The sequence below is a fragment of the Delphinus delphis genome, chromosome 9, assembly GCF_949987515.2.
Source record: "Delphinus delphis chromosome 9, mDelDel1.2, whole genome shotgun sequence".
NCBI classification, from domain to species: Eukaryota; Metazoa; Chordata; class Mammalia; order Artiodactyla; family Delphinidae; genus Delphinus; species Delphinus delphis.
This window is the reverse complement of record NC_082691.1, coordinates 3,509,974-3,527,917: the sequence shown is the minus strand read 5'-3', so window position 1 is coordinate 3,527,917 and position 17,944 is coordinate 3,509,974. Positions and strand designations below refer to the sequence as shown.

At 34.0% G+C, this 17,944-nt stretch overlaps 1 protein-coding gene across 1 annotated transcript in view; it reads left to right on the top strand.

Moving 5' to 3' along the window:
- The window catches only part of ZPBP (zona pellucida binding protein), a 102,910-nt gene extending 86,013 nt beyond the window's left edge, over positions 1-16,897 (top strand). Inside the window, exon 8 of the mRNA XM_060019768.1 lies at positions 16,803-16,897. Coding sequence (XP_059875751.1) covers positions 16,803-16,897 — 95 coding nt within the window. The remainder of the gene's footprint in view (positions 1-16,802) is intronic.
- The last annotated feature ends 1,047 nt before the right edge of the window (positions 16,898-17,944 follow it).

Below are 17,944 nucleotides of genomic sequence, written 5' to 3'. Positions count from 1 at the left end.
CCAAGCAGTGTATGAGATTTCTGGTTGTTTCACATTCTTGCAGTCTTGATATTGTCCAACTTTTACATTTTAATCAGTGTAGTGCTATTTTATTTGTGATATAATTTGTATTTACTTTATAGCTAATGATATCAAATATCTTGTTCTCTGTGAGCATTCACATATGTTCTTTTGTAAACTGTTCACATCATTTCCTCTACCCTTTTTCTGGTTATTATTCTTCTAAATATTGACTTACAAGGTTTATTTATGTATTCTGGAAACAGGTCCATATATATTCGTTTTACTTTCTTAATGGTGTCTTTCAAATACAGAAGTTTTAATTTTGAGAAAACTAAGTTTCTTAATTTTTTTCTTAAGGAACCAAAGATATTGTGTCCATCCAAGAAATTTCTGCTTATCCCAAACTCATGAAGAATTTTTCCTATTTTCTTCTAGAAACATTGACCTTGTATTGTGTGGCCTTGATAAAACTTATAGTTCTAAGAATTTATTTTTTATTTTTAGGATTTTCTTCATACCTAATCATCTCACATAGGAATAAAGACAGTTTCACTGCTTTATTTCCCATTTCCATGCTCTTTATTTCTTTTTATTGCCCCTATTAGTCTGGCTAGAATGTTCAGAAAAGTGCTCACCGAAAGTGGTGAGAGTTGGCATGCTTTTCCTGTGCCAACTGTCAGGGCCCACGGGCTTTCCCCGTTAGCTGTGATGCTAGCTGGCGGCTTTTAAGAGATGCCATTAATCGGGTTGATGAAGGAAATTCCCTTCCATTCTCTATTTATTTTGATTTTTCATCATGAAAGAGATTGAATTTTGTCATGTCTTGTATACACCATTGAGATGATCATATGTTTTGTATCTTTTATCATGTTTTATGATGCATTGATCGATACATAGAAGTTAAACCAACTTTGTATAAACTGACCTCTAATATAAACTATATATGCTCATCATTCATAATTTCTACATATCACTGAGGTTTATATGCTAACATTTAGTTAAAGATTCTTGTATCTATATCCATAAGGAACTTTGGTCTATAGTTTTCTTGTAAATATTTATAAAATTTTATTATTAGGGCACTTGCTGTTTTAAAAATGAATTGCAGTCGTTCCCTCTTCTTGCTTTTTCTGAATGGTTTATGTAAAATTTATATAATTTTTCCCTCAATACCTCATTGAAGCTATCCGTACCTTGAAGCTTGTTTAGTTTTGATTTTCAGGGAACGATGCATGTGTGTGTGTATGTGTGTGTCTGTCTTTGATTTATTATTACTCTTTGGAAATAAAATTTTTCTTTATAATGTTATATTTCAAACATCTAGAAATATAGAAAATGATGTTATAAACAAGTATGTTCATATCACCCATTCGAAACAAATTTCATATTCTGTCACTTGCTTTGTATCCTAAGATTTAAAGTGATTTAAATAGGACACAGCTGAAGCTTCCTGTGAAGGCCTCAACAATCCATTGTCTTCCTTTTCTGCTCAGATATATTCATTATCAGAATTGGATATTTTTTACCCCAATCCCAAATTTTATACTTTTAATTCTTATTGAGGCAATCAACAATGACATATAGTATGGGTTTGCATGATAATCAGTAAATGGCGTCTTGCCTTAAATAACCTCTACAACTTGCTTTGTTTGGGCTCGACAATGACATACAATTAAGTACGCATGTTGAAATTACACAGTTTAATGACCTGGACACATATACATCCATGAAACTATCACCACAATCAAGAAGAGGATCTCTGCTGTAACCCTGAATTTTGCTTATGTGTTTTTGTAATCAGTCCTCCCTCAATATCCATTCCCAAGCAAATGCAGATATGCTCTGCATCACTATATATTTGCATGCATTTTAATAAGTTTTAATAAATGGAATCATGCAGTATATAATCTTTGTCTGAATTCTTTCACTCGGCATAATTTTGAGGTTTGTCAGTATTATCTCATGTATTAATAGTTTGCTCCTCTTTATTGCTGAGTAGTAGTCCATTGTATGGATATACCACATTTTATTTATCCATTCACCTGACGATGGACATCTGGGTTGTTTCCAGTTTTAGGCCATTACAAATAAAGCTGCTATGAACATTCCTGTACAAGTCTTTGGGTGGACATGTGTTTTCAATTCTTCTGGGAAAATACCTATGATTGCGATTGCTGGGTCATACGGTAAGTGTATGTTTAACTTTATAAAAAAAAAAGCCAAATTATTTTTAAAGTGGCTGTACAATTTTCATGTTCTACCAGCAAAGTGTGGAGTTCCAATTGTTCTAAATACTTTCCGAAGCATAGTATGGTCACTCTTTTTTAATTTTAGCCATTCCAATGTGTGTATGTATAGTGGTATCTCATTGTGGTTTTAATTTTCCTTTTTAAAAGATATTTTCATCTTTCTATTGGATATTGGTATTCCTTTGCACAGTATCTGTTTAAATCTCTTTCCCATTTTTTAAGTGGGTTGTTTGTCTCACTGAGTTGTAAGTTCTTAATTTAATATGGACAAAAAGGTTTTTTTCTTATATATGTGCTGTGAATATATTTTCCCAGACTGTGGCTTACATTTTTCTTTTCAAAGCAAAACGTTGAAGAAGTCCAATTTATTAATTTTTTTAATTCTGTGGTTCATGTGTTTTTGTGTTCTAATAAAAATTTTCCTACCCTAAGGTCACAAAGATTTTCTACTGTGCTTTTTGGTTAGTACTTTTGGGTTTGCATTTAAGTCTATGATAGATATTGAGTTAATATTTCTATTTGGGATGAGGTAAGGGTCAATAATCATTTGTTACAATACAGATAACCTGTCCTGGTGATACAGCACCATTTGTTGAAGACTTTTCTTTTGTCATTAAATTTTCCTTGGTACCTCTGTCAAAAGTTCAACTGACTATATATTCATGTGGGTTTAATTCTGCTCCATTCATTCTTTTGTTTATCATTTCACCAATACCGAAGTGTCTTGATTAATGAAGCTTTATTACCATATTACATTAAAAAATGCTTTGCTTTCTCTGTGTTTTTGAATTACTACAGCATATTGATTTTTAAATATTAACCTGGATCCCATATATCTGTTTTATTCAGTGATTAGATGTCATAATTATTTTGTAGACCCTGTATTTTTTTACAAGAATAAACATATAATCTGCAAATAACAGTTTTACTTCTTCATCTGATATCTGTGCCATTTTTTCTTTTACTTTATTGCAGTGACTAGGTCCTCCTGTACGGTGTTGAATAGAAATAAAAACAGGCATTCTTCTTATTATTTTTGTGTTGTATCTTATTTTTGTTTTACAAGCTCTAGCTGGAGGTTTATCAGTTTTATTAGTCTCTTCAAGGAGCCAGATTTTAGTTTATTGAATTTTTCATTTGATTTCTATTTCATTAATATCTGCTCTTTATTTATGTATTTTTTTATGCTTTCTTCCTCATCTGAAACTTAATGTGCTATTCTTTCTTTAGTTTCTTAAGGGAGCAGCATACTATCAATTCATTGATTTTATATCTTTTTCTTTTCTTACATAAGTATTTAAGGCTATACATTTTTCCCTACCATTGTTTTACCTTCATCCTACTAATTTTATTTATTTTTAAGTTTTCACTCAGTGCAAAATATTTTCTAATTTTCTTTGTAATTGTATTTGTCCCAGGGCTCATTTCATAGTATTCTGTTTAATTCCCATATAACTAATCACTTCCAGTGTATCTTTATATTGTTGATTTCCAACTAAATTTTTTCTGTTTAGAAAGCATGCTCTATATTACTTTGAATCTTTTAGTTGTTTTTAGAAGTGTTTTAAGGTTCAGGATATGGCGCATCTTGATGAATGTTTCATGTCTTCTTGAATAATAAGTTTATTCTGGCATTTAAGTAGAAGTTGTCTTCTGTATTTCTATTGTTCTAGTTTCCACTTGTTAAATCAATTTGCAAGAGTGAAATGTTGAAGCTCCCAGCTGATATTGTGGATTGCACTATTTCTCCTTTATTGTCTTCCAAGTATTTTGAAACTCAGTAATTATGTAAATAGGCATTTAGGATTGCTACTTTTCCTGATGACTTGACTCTCCATCATTATGTAATGATACACCTTTTTATTCCTAATAATATTCCTTGCATTGAAGTCTACTTTGTTAGATATTAATATAATTGCTCCAGCTTTCTTATGCTTAGTGCTTATATCTTGTGCCAGAAAGAGATAGATCCTGTTAACATTTCTGCTTAGCCATTTAACAGAGTTGTTGATAATGTCTTTTGATGCACAAAATTTTAAATTTTGATGAAGTCCAATTTATCCATTTTTTAACTTTGTTACCATATCTAATCGTTTGTTGCCATACCAAAAGACATGAAGATTTAGCCCTATGTTTTCTTCTAGGAATTTTTAGCTCTTTATTTAAGTCATAGTTAATATTTGTATATAGCGTGAGGTAGAGATCCAACTTCGTTTTTCTGCTTGTGGAAATACAGTTTTCCCAGCACCATTTGTTGAAGAGTCTACTGTTTTCACATTGAATGAACTTGGCACCCTTATCAAGAAACAGTTGGTAATAAATGAATAGGTTTATTTCTGTTCCATTGGTCTGTAGGTCTGTCTGTTTTGATTATTGGAGCTTTGTAGTATGTTTTGAAATTGGGAAGTATGAGTCCTCTGGCTTTGTTCTTCTTTTTCAAGATTGTGTTTTGGCTGTTCAGGGCCATTTGCAATTTACTATGAATTGAGGAATGGCTTTTCAATTTCTTTAAAAAAAAAGCTGTTGGAATTTTCATAGGGATTGCATTGAATATCTAGATTGTTTTGGGTAATGTTGACGTCTTAATATTAAGTCTTCCTACCATGACCACAGAATGACTTTCTATTTATTTAGGTTTCCTGTAGTTTCTTTCAGCAATGTTTTGTAGTTTTTAGTATACAAGTATTTCATCTCCTTTTTTCTAGTTTGGTTTTATTGTTTGATTATTCCCTTTATTATGTGTTTTCTTGCCTCTTTCTCATGCCTAGTAATCTTTTTGTAGATTCCAAACATTGTGATTTTACCTTATTTGGTACTGCATATTTTCGTATTCCTGTGAATTTTGTCTTCTTTTTTTCACATGCAGTTAATACATTATTGAAAACAATTTGATCATTTCATGTCTTGCTTTTCTAAGCTGATCAGTGTTTCTGTTTCAGCATTCAGTCTAAAGCTAATCATTTTCCACTACTTTCCTAAGTGCTCCACCCAGTGCTTTTTGAATACGAATTGTCTTTTCTGGTTGTTGGGAACAGACACTGTTCCTTAGCCTGAGTGATTGCCAAGCACCCTTTCCTCTAAAGTTATCAAAATTGATGGTCCTTTCCCCAGATTCAGGTAACTTCCTCAGACACATATGCTGATTTCTGTTATATAATCAAGTGAGATGTTCTACTCATCTCCAGAGTTCTCTGTCTCCACAGTATCTCCTTTCTGGTTCACAGGAAGAACACTAGCTGCATTCAATGTCTTCTTGGACTTCAGCTTTGTCTCTTCAGTTCAGGGAAGAACTCAGCTCCACCACAGTTCCCTTTGCCATAATTTAGAAACTCACTGAAAGCAGTAATCTACAACAGTTGTAGAGCTCATATATCAATATTTTGTTTCCTGTATGTCCCTTGGGATCACTGTCCCTTGTGGTTTGATGTCCAGTTTCTTGAAAACCATTTTCCATGTCTTTCTATGGTTATTATGTTTTGGTTGTTTCAGGCAAAATGGTAAATCATTTCCTTTATTCTATCTGTTCACTGTTCTCTTCAGGCTAAAGAACTTCTTTTAGCCTTACTTGTAGTGCAGGCTTATTGTCTACAATGTCTCTAAATTGTATTACCAAATGTCTTTTTTTACCTTTCATGTTTTTTAAATAAACTTTATTTTTTAGGCAGTTTTGGGTTCAAAGCAAATTTGAATGTAAGGTACAGAGATTTTCCATATGTTCCCTGGACCCCCTCATGCTTAACCTCCACCGCTCAACATCCCTCAGCAGAGTGATACATTTGTTGTAATTGATGAATCTATAATGAATGAAATATCCTTATCACCCAAAGTCCATGGTTTACATTAGGAGTCACTCTTGGTGTTGTACATTCTGTGTTTTTTTGGACAAATGACATATGTTTACAATTATAGTATCATACAGTGTAGCTACACTACCCTAAAATTTCTCTGCTTTCCACCTATTCATTATTCTTTATCCCCAAGCCACTGATCTTTTTACTGTCTCCATAGTTTTGCCTTTTCCTGAATTTTATATTGTTGGAATCATACAGTGTGTAGCCTTTTCAGATTGACTTCCTTCACTTAGCAGTATTTCTTTTTAGCACTGAATAATATTCCACTGCCTTCTAGCAGTTATTGCTCCTAGTGAGAAGTGAGCTGCTACTCGTACTTCTTCCCTCTCGCACCCTGCATTTAATGTGTCATCATTTTTACTCCATAGCATTTAGGTTATCTTTACTGGGGGTTTATAGCAGTTTGACTGTGTTGTCTGTAGGGGTGGAGGTTTTGTACATTTCATGTTGGTGTTTGCAGAGTTTTTTGGATTATTCATTTATGTCTTTTGTTAAATTCAAGGCTTTTGGGTCATATATGTCATTTATTGTTTTCTGCATTATTCTCTCTGTCCTCCCTTTTTGGTTATCAATTACACATATGTTACACCAATTTATATTGGCCCAGGGGTCACATGAAGCTCTACTCATTTTTTAATTAAGTTGAAATTCATATAACATAAAGCCATTTTAAAGTGGATAATTCAGTGACATTTAGTACATGGTGCTGTGCAACCACCACCTCTACCTAGTTCCCAAACATTTTAATCACCTCAAAAAGAAGCTCTGTGCTTATTAAGTGGTTACTCCCTATTTTTCTCTAGCTTCAGCCCCTGACAACTACCAGTCTGCTTTCTGTCTCTATTCTGGATATTTCATACAAATGAAAAGATACAATATGTGTCATTTTTTCTCTGGCTTCTTTCACTTAGCCTAATGTTTCAAGATTTAACCACATTGTAGCATGTATCAGTATGTCATTCCTTTTTATGGTTGAATAATATTGCATTGTTTGTTTATACTTTATACACAGGCAATCCTGTGTTTACCTTTCTTGAGCAGTTTTCAAACTATTTAGCACAGTGCCTGCGCAATTTTACAGTGCTACTAATAATATACAAGGGTAACTATCTCAACAACACTTGTTATTTTCCTTTTAAAAAAGTATTGCTATCCTTGTGTGTGAAGTAGGGTCTCAGTATTGACTTGCATTTCCCAAATGACTAATGATGTTGAGCATTTTTTCCTGTACTTGGTGGCCACTTGTATATCTTCAGAAAAATGTCTAGGCAAGTCTTCTGTTCATTTTTTAAATTGGGTTTTCTTTCTTTTTGTTGTTGAGTTCTAAGGGCTATTTACATATTCTTTATACTCGGACCTTAGCACGTGTATGATTTGCAAAGGTTTATCTATTCTCAGAGAGTTTTTTCACTTTTTAATAATGTCCATTTGTGCACAGAAGTTTTATATTTTTATGAAGTTCAGTTTATTTTCTTTTTTATTGATGATGCTTTTGGTGTCATTTCTAAAAAACCATTATGGAATCTAAAATTGTGAAAAATTTACCCCTTTCCTTTTTTTCAAAGAGGCCATTGATGATTTGAGGTAAGTTCTAGAAAACAGTGTGAGTTAGGGGTCCAAATATATTCTTGGCATGTGGCTATCTGGTTGTCACAGGACTTTTCACTGAAGAGACTGTACTTTCCCCCTTGCATGGTCTTGTCATCCTTGTTGAAAATCGGTTTGCCACTGATGTCTGTGGCTATTTCTGGACTCTCAGTTCTATTCCATTAGTGTACATTCTCTCTTTTTCTAGTACTACACTGTTTTGATTACAGTAGCTTTGTAGGGAGTTTTGAAATTTAGAAGTGTGAGTACTCTAGGTTTGTATTTTTCAAAACTATGTTTTATATTTTAGGCCCCTTGCAATTCCATGTGAATTTGAGGATCATCATTCCCTCTTTTCAAAACCAAACGTAAAATAGATAGCTAGTGGGAAGCAGCCGCATAGCACAGGGAGATCAGCTTGGTGCTTTGGGACCACCTAGAGGGGTGGGATAGGGAGAGTGGGAGGGAGGGAGACTCAAGAGGGAAGAGATATGGGAACATATGTATATGTATAACTGATTCACTTTGTTATAAAGCAGAAACTAACACACCATTGTAAAGCAATTATACTCCAATAAAGATGTTATTAAAAAAAAAACGAGCCTGAGGGATTTTGATACAGGATACATTGATCTATAGGTTCCTTTGGATTGTATTGTCATCTTCATAATATTGTCTTCCACTTCTCCAACATAGGATGTGTTTCCATTTACGTAGGTCTTCTTTTATTTCTTACAGCAATGTTTTATAATTTCAATTTTACAAGTCTTCAACCTTCTTGCTTCAATTTACATCTAGATTTTTTGTGGATTAGCATGTAAATATAATTGCTTCTCTAATTTTCTTTTGGGACTTTTCACTGCTAGTGTATAGACATAACCACTTTTGTGTTGATCTTGTATCCTGCAACTTTGCTGAATTCCTTTATTAGCTCTAGTACCATGTGTATGTGTGTATTCACAGGTTTCTCTCTCTCTCTCCCTGTGTGTGTGTGTGTGTATACATACACACAATCATGTCATCTACAATTAGTTTACTTTTTCTTTTATAATTCAGAAGCCTTTTATTCTTTTTCTTGCCTAATTGCTCTCTCTAGAACTTTCTTTAGGACATCCTTGCCTTGTTCTTGATCTTCGGGGGAAAACTTTCAATATTTCACTATTGAAGATGATGTTAGCTTTGGGTTTTTCATAAAAGCCCTTTATCAGATTGAATTTTTTTTTCATTTTGTTCCGTTTGTTGAGTGTTTTTATGATGAAAATTTTGGATTTTGTCAAATTCTTTTTCTGCATCAATTGAGATGATCATGTAGGTTTTTCTCCCCCCTTCTATTTGTATAGTATATTACTTTGATTGGTTTTTATATATTTAGCCACCTTTGCAGTTCCTGGGATATATCCCACTTCATTATGGTGAATAATACTTTAATATAGTGCTGGAAGTTGCTTGTTAGTATTTTGTTAAGGATGTTTGCATCTGCATTCTAGAGATATTGACATTTATTTCCCTGTCTTAGTAATAACTCTATCTGGCTTTGATGTCAGGGCAATGCTCATATCACAGATTGATTAGTAAGTGTTTCCTCCTCTTCTGTTTTTGAAAGAGTTTGAGAAGAATTGGTTTAATTCTTCTTTAACTGTTTGGTAGTATTCACCAGTGAAGCCATCTCACCCTGAGATTTTCATTATTGGAGGTTTTCAGTTACTAGCTCAATATCTTTACTTGTTATAGATTTCTTCCAATTTTCTATTTCTTCTTCAGTCAGTTTTTGTAACACGTGGGTTTCCAGGTATTTTTCATTTTTTTTCTAGCTTACCTAATTTGGTGGCATATAATTTTTCTTAAAATTGGCTTATCCTTTTTATTTCTGTAAGTTTGGTAGTGATGTTCCATCTTTCTTTCTGACTCTGAAAATTTCTCTCTTCTCTCTTATTCTCAATCTACCTAAAGGTTTGTCAGTCCTTTTAGTCTTTATAAAAATCAACTTCTGTTTTCCTTGCTTTTCTCTATTTTTAAAATTCTCTGTGTTATTAATATTCACTTTAATCTTTAAAAAATTTTTCTTCCTTCTGCTATCTGTAGATTTAGTTTGTTGTTTTCTCATCCATTCAGGTGTAAAGTTATGTTATTGATTTAAGATCTTTCTTTTTTTTCAATATAGGCATTTACTACTAATAAATGTTCCTCTGCTTTCACTTAATCTCATATGGTTTGGTGTGTTATGCTTTCATTCTAATACATCTCAATATGTTTTCCAATTTCCCTTTTGATATATTCTTTATCTTCTTGGCCTTTTAAGAATGTGTTGTTTAATTTTCACATATTTGTGAACATTCCACTTTTCCTTATGTTACTGATTTCTTCAGTAGCTTCATTCTATTGTGATTTGTATGATATCATTCTTTTTAAATTTATGAAGAATTGTCTTGTGTCCTAAAATATTGTCTATCCTAGAAAATATTCCATGTGTACTTGATAAAAATGGGTATTCTGTTGCTATGAGTGAGGTGTTCTATATACATCTGTTAATTTAGTTGGTTTATAGTGTTGTCAAGTCCTCTATTTCCTTATTGATCCTCTGTCTAGAAACTCTATCCATTATTGGAAGAGAGGTAATGAAATCTCCAAGTATTGCTGTAGAGCTATGTCTCCCTCTGTTCTGCCAGTGTTTGCTTTATATATTTTCTGTACCTGTTGTTTGGTATGTATATTTTTATAATTGTTATATCTTCTTTGTGATTTGATCCTTTTAGGAATATGTAATTTCCTTTTTCTGTTATAACAGTTTTTGACTTAAAGTCTATTTAATCTGAATTAGTGCCAGCTCTTTTTTCATTACAGTTTCCATGGAATATCTTTTTCCACTTTTTCACTTTCAACCTAATCGTTTCATTTGGTCTAAAGTGAGTCTCTTCCAGATTGCATATAGTTGGATCATAAATATTCATTCTGCCAGTTTCTGTCTTCTGATTGTAGAATTTAATCCATTTACATTAAAAGTAATTACTGATAAAAATGGACTTATTTCTGCCATTTTACTATTTCCTATATGTTGATTGTTTTTTAGAGTTCTTTCAAAGTTAATTCTGAGAGTTTTTGCTTGATTATTTTCGTGTTTCTTTAGTTGGGACTGTCATTTGGAGCTGCCAGTATCTTTGCTGATGTTACTCTATTCATTTTTTTAAAACTCTTATTTCTCTTGACTATGAGTTAGTTTTCTGTGTCTTTGAAAATCTAATAATTTTTATTATATGCTAAACTTTATTGGTAGTTCTATGTAGAGTCTTCTGGCTTATTTTTGCTCTGAAGAGTGTTTATTATTTAGTCTAATAATATGCTAGATTCAAAATCTAAACTGTCTCTCCCATTGTAGGCACCATCTTCTCAGTTTTTTCAGCTTTCCAACTCTTTCCGGTTTTGTTTTTTTTTTTTTTGCGTTAACGCGGGCCTCTCACTGCTGTGGCCTGTCCCGTTGTGGAGCACAGGCTCCGGACGCACAGGCTCAGCAGCCATGGCTCACGGGCCCAGCCACTCCGCGGCATGTGGGATCTTCCCAGACTGGGGCACGAACCCGTGTCCCCTGCATCGGCAGGCGGACTCTCAACCACTGCGCCACCAGGGAAGCTCTCTTTTTCTGGTTTTGAACTTCTTGCAATATCATTGACTAATGTGAAGGTCTCACATCAGCCAGTGATCTGCATGGAGTCTATATGAGATTTTAGAGTTCTTGCTTCTGTTTCTACCTATTTCCTTGAATTTCTCCCATTACTTTCTATATCTTCTGGTGGCCTAGAAGTCTGTCCTCTCAGTTTTTGTAACCAAGTAGACATAATTTTTGCTTCAGTTTTAGCCACCCATGCACCACATAGTGTGGTGAGTACCCACTGCTGAAATATATAATAATACTTTTACCCATTTGCCTGTCTTTGCTATCTCTTCAGGGCTGTCAAATAGTGTATGTTTCCTCTTTCCTGATGTTTTAAGTGTTTTCTGCAGATTGATTAATTCAGTATAAGCTCGAATTAGAATTCTTGGCCACTTGATTTTTAGCATTGTGGACATTGTCTTTGGTGCATTATTTTTTGTTTAATATTGTATAAGTCTTATTGCTTATTTTCTCTATTTGTTTTCTCTTATAAAAGTCTTACCTGCCTCACAACCAGGAAAAAATTCTCTAATAATTTATTTTATTAATTTCAAATTTTGTTTCTTTACTCTCAGGTCCATAAAATAAGGGTACATACTGTGTGTGTGTGTGTATACATACACATATATATACTTACAATATATGGTGCGTATATACACACACCTACGTTTGTATGTATATACACATATATGTACATACACACGAATATATGTCTTCTAAAGGGTCCTCTTTTTTGTTTTACTGTTTGTGGTAATTAATGTCTTGTTGTATAGAGAGGGTAAACCACCTTCTTTTTTCTCTTTAGAAGTTGTCCATTTTACATTGATTTGTCAAGTTATATAAAATAAAATTGTAGTTGAGGTTTTATTTATGAGTGCAGTGCAGGTATAGATTAATTTGATTAAAACTTACATTTTTACATTAGCAGCATAAAGTTGGATTTTTAAAAATCCAGTCTGAGAATATGGCCAATGATAGGCTATTTTAACAGATTCACAGTATTGCAAATTGTATCTGTGAGATTCATGCACATTTTTGTGGTTATAACACAATTTTTAAAAATTTTCTTTTCTATATAATATTCTATTTTATGAATATGTCAAGGAGTATATATCTGTTTTATTGTTGGTTGAAATTGCTTCCTACTTCTCAGTTTTTCTACTATGACAAACAATGGTGTTGTGAATATTTTTGTTTGTATATCCTAGGTCTTTAGCTAATATTGGATCATAAGATGAGCAATTCATTAAAATATGTCAGATTGGGTTAATACAAAAAATTTAGAAAACACTTTTACAATGCAATGTAGGACAGATCCTGTCTACATCTATGCCAGTTCTTGGCATAGCCAAACTTTAAATATTTGCAATCTGATGATTATGTAATGCATCACATTTTTTATTATGGTAAAATATACATAAGATTTAACCTTTTAAGCATATTGAAAGGTACAAATTAGTGGCATTAAGCGCATTCACATTGTTGTGTAAGCGTCAATACCATCCATCTCCAGAACTTTTTCATCTTCCCAAACTGAAATTCTGTACCTATTAAACGCTAGCTCCCCATTCTGCCCTCCTTTCAGTCACTGACAACCACTCTTCTTCTTTCTGTCCCTATAAATTTGACGACTACTCTAGGCACCTCATGTAAATGAGATCATGTGGCATTTGTCCTTTTGTGATTGGCTTATTTCACTTGGCATCTATGTTGTAATATGTGTCAGAATTTCCTTCCTTTTGCAGGCTAAATACTATTCTGTTGTGTATATGTGTGTATATGTATCACATTCCCACCTCCAACATGTGTAGTACATGACCTCACACATTTTCATACCATTCCACAGTACTTTTTATAATTTCACATTCCCACATTAACATCACATTAGGTGGCCCAGCACTAACGTACCACATTTCCGTTGTCCACATGTATATGCCACGTTTTCTTTATCCATTCGTCTGTCAATGGACATAGGGTTGCTTCCACCTCTTGGCTATTGTGGATAGTGCTGCACTGAACATGGGTGTGCAGATATCTCTTCGAGATCCTACTCTTAGTTCTTTTGGATAAATACTGTTTTAGGGTGGGCCGCCATAACAAAATTCCATATACTGGATGGCTTAAACAAAATTTTTTTTCACAATTCTGGAGGCTGGAAGCCCAAGTTCAAGGTGCTGGTGATTCGTTTCTGGTGCGTTGTCTCTTGGCTTGCAGATGGCATAATGGGCCACCTTCTCATTTTGTCCTCACATGGCCTTTTCTTGCTTCAAGTTTGCAGAAAAAGTTTCGATTTTGATGTAGTCCAATTTAATTATTTGTCTTTTGTCCTCATGCTTTCAGTGTCATATAAAAAAATCATTGTAAAATCTAATGTCATAAAGCTTTTTCCTATGTTTTCTTCCAAGAATTTCATGGTTTTAGCTCTTATGTTTAGGTCTTTGATCCATTTTGAGTTAATTTTTGTATATATGGTGTAAGGTGCATCCAACCTCATTCATTTTCAAGTGGATATCCAGTTTGCTCAAACATTTGTTGAAAAGACTGTCCTTTCCTCATTGAATGATCTTGGTATCCTTGTTAAAAATTATTTGGGAGTTTATTTCTATTTTGTCTGTAATTTTGTCTTTATGTCAGTACCAGACCACTGAAATTACTGAAGCTGTAGTACTTAAATCAGCAAGTGTGAGATGTCCAACTTTGTTATTCTTTTACAAAATTGTTTTGGCTATTCTGAGTCCCTTGAGATTTCAAATGAGTTTTATGATGGATTTTTTTATTTCTGAAAATGCCACCACTGGGATTGTTTGTTTGTTTTGTGGTACGCGGGTCCCTCACTGTTGTGGCCTCTCCCATTGCGGAGCACAGGCTCCGGACACGCAGGCCCGGCGGCCATGGCTCACGGGCCCAGCCGCTCCGTGGCATGTAGGATCCTCCCGGACCGGGGCACGAACCCGTGTCCCCCGCATCGGCAGGCGGACTCTCAACCACTGCGCCACCAGGGAAGCCCCACCACTGGGATTTTGATAGAGCTTTCATAGAATCTAGAGATTTCATAGATAGCGATTTCATGGATAGTTAGTAGTACTGACATCTTAACAATATTAAATATTAAATGAACATGGGACGTCTTTCCATTTGTGTCTTTGATTTCTTTCAGAAATTTTTGGTAGTTTTCAGTACACAAGAATTTGCCTCCTTGGTTAAGTTTTTCCTATTATTTTCTGTCCTTTTCTCGTTGATTTACGTGAATTGTGCGTGTTTTCTGAATGGTAGTCCTCTGTTGGTTATATAAGCTGCAACTATTTCCTAGTTTTCTTGATTGACTGTTATTACTATTGTTACTTTAAGTTCTTAATTTTAATACCACATGTATCAATTATTTTCTATTATGGTTAGTCACTTCCCTTTTTAAGGAATTATTCCCTATCCAAAATTCATTAAGATATTTTCCTGTATTTACTTATTTCTTCATATGTCAATACTGATCAGTCACCAATGCTTCCTTCTCTTCTTATTGAAATAATCAAGTTTTAATCAGGCTGCTCTCATAACTGTAGCTGGGAGATGTTCTACTCACTGAGACTCAGACCTGGAAGAAAAGTTCACTAATTTTGTACTTTAAATAACATTTTAGCATTTTTCCTCAATTCCACTTAAAAGAGAACAAAATATTTCAGGGTATATCCAAGGAGAGAGTGCTACAGATAAGGGCTCTGTGGTATAACATGTACTATATTATGAAGGTTTTTTAAATTATAAGAATATTTATTAGAATATCATTATTTATTTAAACTTTAATTTAGATGATTTTATGCCAGTATCAGTTCTGTTTGTAACAGTCATGTATAAAGTCTGTGTGTAAAGACTGCATGCAGGTTTCCTTCTCCATATGTAACGATTTGACACTTTCAATACATTCGCTAAATCTTTCCATATTTGTGCATCAAGAAATATTAATATATGTTTTGAGAGAAAGTGTACCACGATCACACACCTTTGAGAAATATTATGTCATTAGAATTTTACCACATACATTTTCACTTTAGACACTCTTCTTATTACTGCAGCAAATAAATCTATTTAACTTTGTTTACCAATTTTTTTTCCATCTGGAACATTAATTCCCAAATAAAATGTCTGTTAAAACTTGAGGAGCTCTGTGGAACCTAGAATGGAAAATACTTCTGAGTGATGGTTAAGATATTTCCCAATTTGAAAAAATATATTTTAAAAAGAATAAGAAATTAAATAATATAATACGACCCAGATTCAGTCAGTGACGTGTATTATTAAATCATGGTGCTAGAAAAAGAATCTTTTTTGATGGCCCATGATACCCATGCCTTAGATGTGCTGTTACTAACATCTTTGTGATCCCTTGGCTGACCACATCTGCAATAGGTTAGTCAGAGACCCCAACTCAATTAGGGGCTGATGGCATCCCGTGACCTTGATGCCCTCCCCACCCCCAGTGGAAGAGGTGAGCAGAGGCAGCAACCCCGCAACGCACAGGGTTAAGCATTTATTGAGTGCCCATCACATGCTGGGTGCCTTTTCATCTAAGTCATCTGGTTTCAGTCCTCACAATAATGCTATGACTTGATTGTTACTGTACCTGTTTTACAAATAAGGAAACTAGAACTAACAGAATTGACTACTTTGCCCAGGATCCCAAAGTTAATCAATGGCAGAGAATGTATTTGACCTTGGTTTCTTCCTGCCTTTCTTTACTTTCTATCACACAGAGGGAGCAGTGGTGATGTATTCATGGTATACATTGTCCTTATGTTAGGGCTGACCAAACTGAGTTACGTTTTAGGCTAAGTAATTTTTCCAGAATTACACCATTAGCCCAGGATAGAAATAGGATTTGAAATCAGAGGATTGTTAGAAATGATCTGCAAGTCCTTCCCATATTTGGGGCTATCTTTATACATCTAAATCGTGGTTACTATGGACCCTCTGGTAGTCACATTTGGTTCTTGACCCCTTGTGGCTTCTTCTGTAACTTACAGGATGGCCCAGTCAGCCTTCTGATGTCAACATCGTGTGGTCAGTAAAACTATTTTAGGTCACAGTCTTGGTTTAAGCTGGATTAGAGTGAAAACTTAAAACTTTTCACTTACATGAGGCATTTAGAGGAGTCAAACTCATAGAAACAAATTGTGGAATAGTGGCTGCCAGGAGCTGGGAGAGGGGGAATGAGGAGATGTTTAATGGGTATACAGTTGCAGTTTTTCCCAGATGCAGAAGTTCTGGAGATTAGTTGTACAATGATTTGCATACATTTAACACTACTGAACTGTACACTTAAAAATGGTTAAAATGGCAAATTTTATGCTATGTGCATTTTACCACAATTAAAAAGAAAAAAAAGAACCTTCTTTGAAAATTTATCCTCCATGTAAAGTTAATTTACGTGGCATTAGGAAACTTTTACTTATTAACTTATTTTTTTATCCACAGTGATCTGCAGCCCTGGATCTTATAACTCCCATGATGGAATTCACTGCCTTCAGTGCAATAGCAGCTTGGTGTTTGGAGCAAAAGCATGTTTATAGGCCATTATTTTGAGCTCTTCGGTGGTTTGTTAAACACAAAAGTATATTTTTGAAATATTACTATATAATAAATCACTATTATTGCCAAAATTAAATATATTAGATATTACCAAAATATGGTGTCATCATTTTAATTGAAACACGGTATGTCCAAATGCCTTATATACAGTACGTCCAGTAATCTTTATTCATTAGTGCCAGACCTACATATGACTCCAAAATATTTCTTGGATCACTGTTTTTAAAATAGTTTCAAATATACTATATTGGGTTAGCCCAAAAGATTTTTTTATGATTTTTCAAAAATAGCCCATTCTATCGTTATTATATGTTGACTAATCTCAGGCTACCATATTCTTCCACAATCATTTTAATTTCAGCTTGTTTCATTCCTTGATTTTAATTTTATGGGATTCTGTTCCTTCCAGTTTGACCTTTCATAGCTCAAAGTCACTGCAAGTCTTATTATTGCAATTTTTAGCCACTTTAGTTTAAGACCTAGTCCCAAACACACTATGAGTTTTTAATATACTTCAATATGGTGATCTTAAACTTTTCAGTTGAAAGTCCCTCAAATTACCTTTTTGACATTTGAGAATGGAGTAATCGTTGTATGTGCCTAAATTAACACTTGAGCTTTCACAATGTGGAGAGAGAAAGAGAAACTAAGCAGTTTCTTTCCCCAGCAGCACCTCTAGGGGTGAGAGTCAAGCAGTCATTTTCACTTCCTTCACTATTACAGTGTTCTGTGACAGATAGCACTGCTGCGACCGCCTAATACTTACTCTGTCACCCTGGGATGTTGTGTTTGAATATGAAAAACTACCAAAAATTTAAATATTAATTACCAGGAAAATACATGAGTAAATCACAAAATTAGTAGCTTCTCAGTTTTCTAATTGCTGTTTTAATTATATTCGTATCCACTTTACACTTTCTTGGAACGTTCCCTGTTTTTCTCTTCATATTTTCTTTGTGGAGACGTGAACATATGTAAATGGAAAATGCACACAGATTGGATCTGGGCACAGCTGTGCAGCACACTGG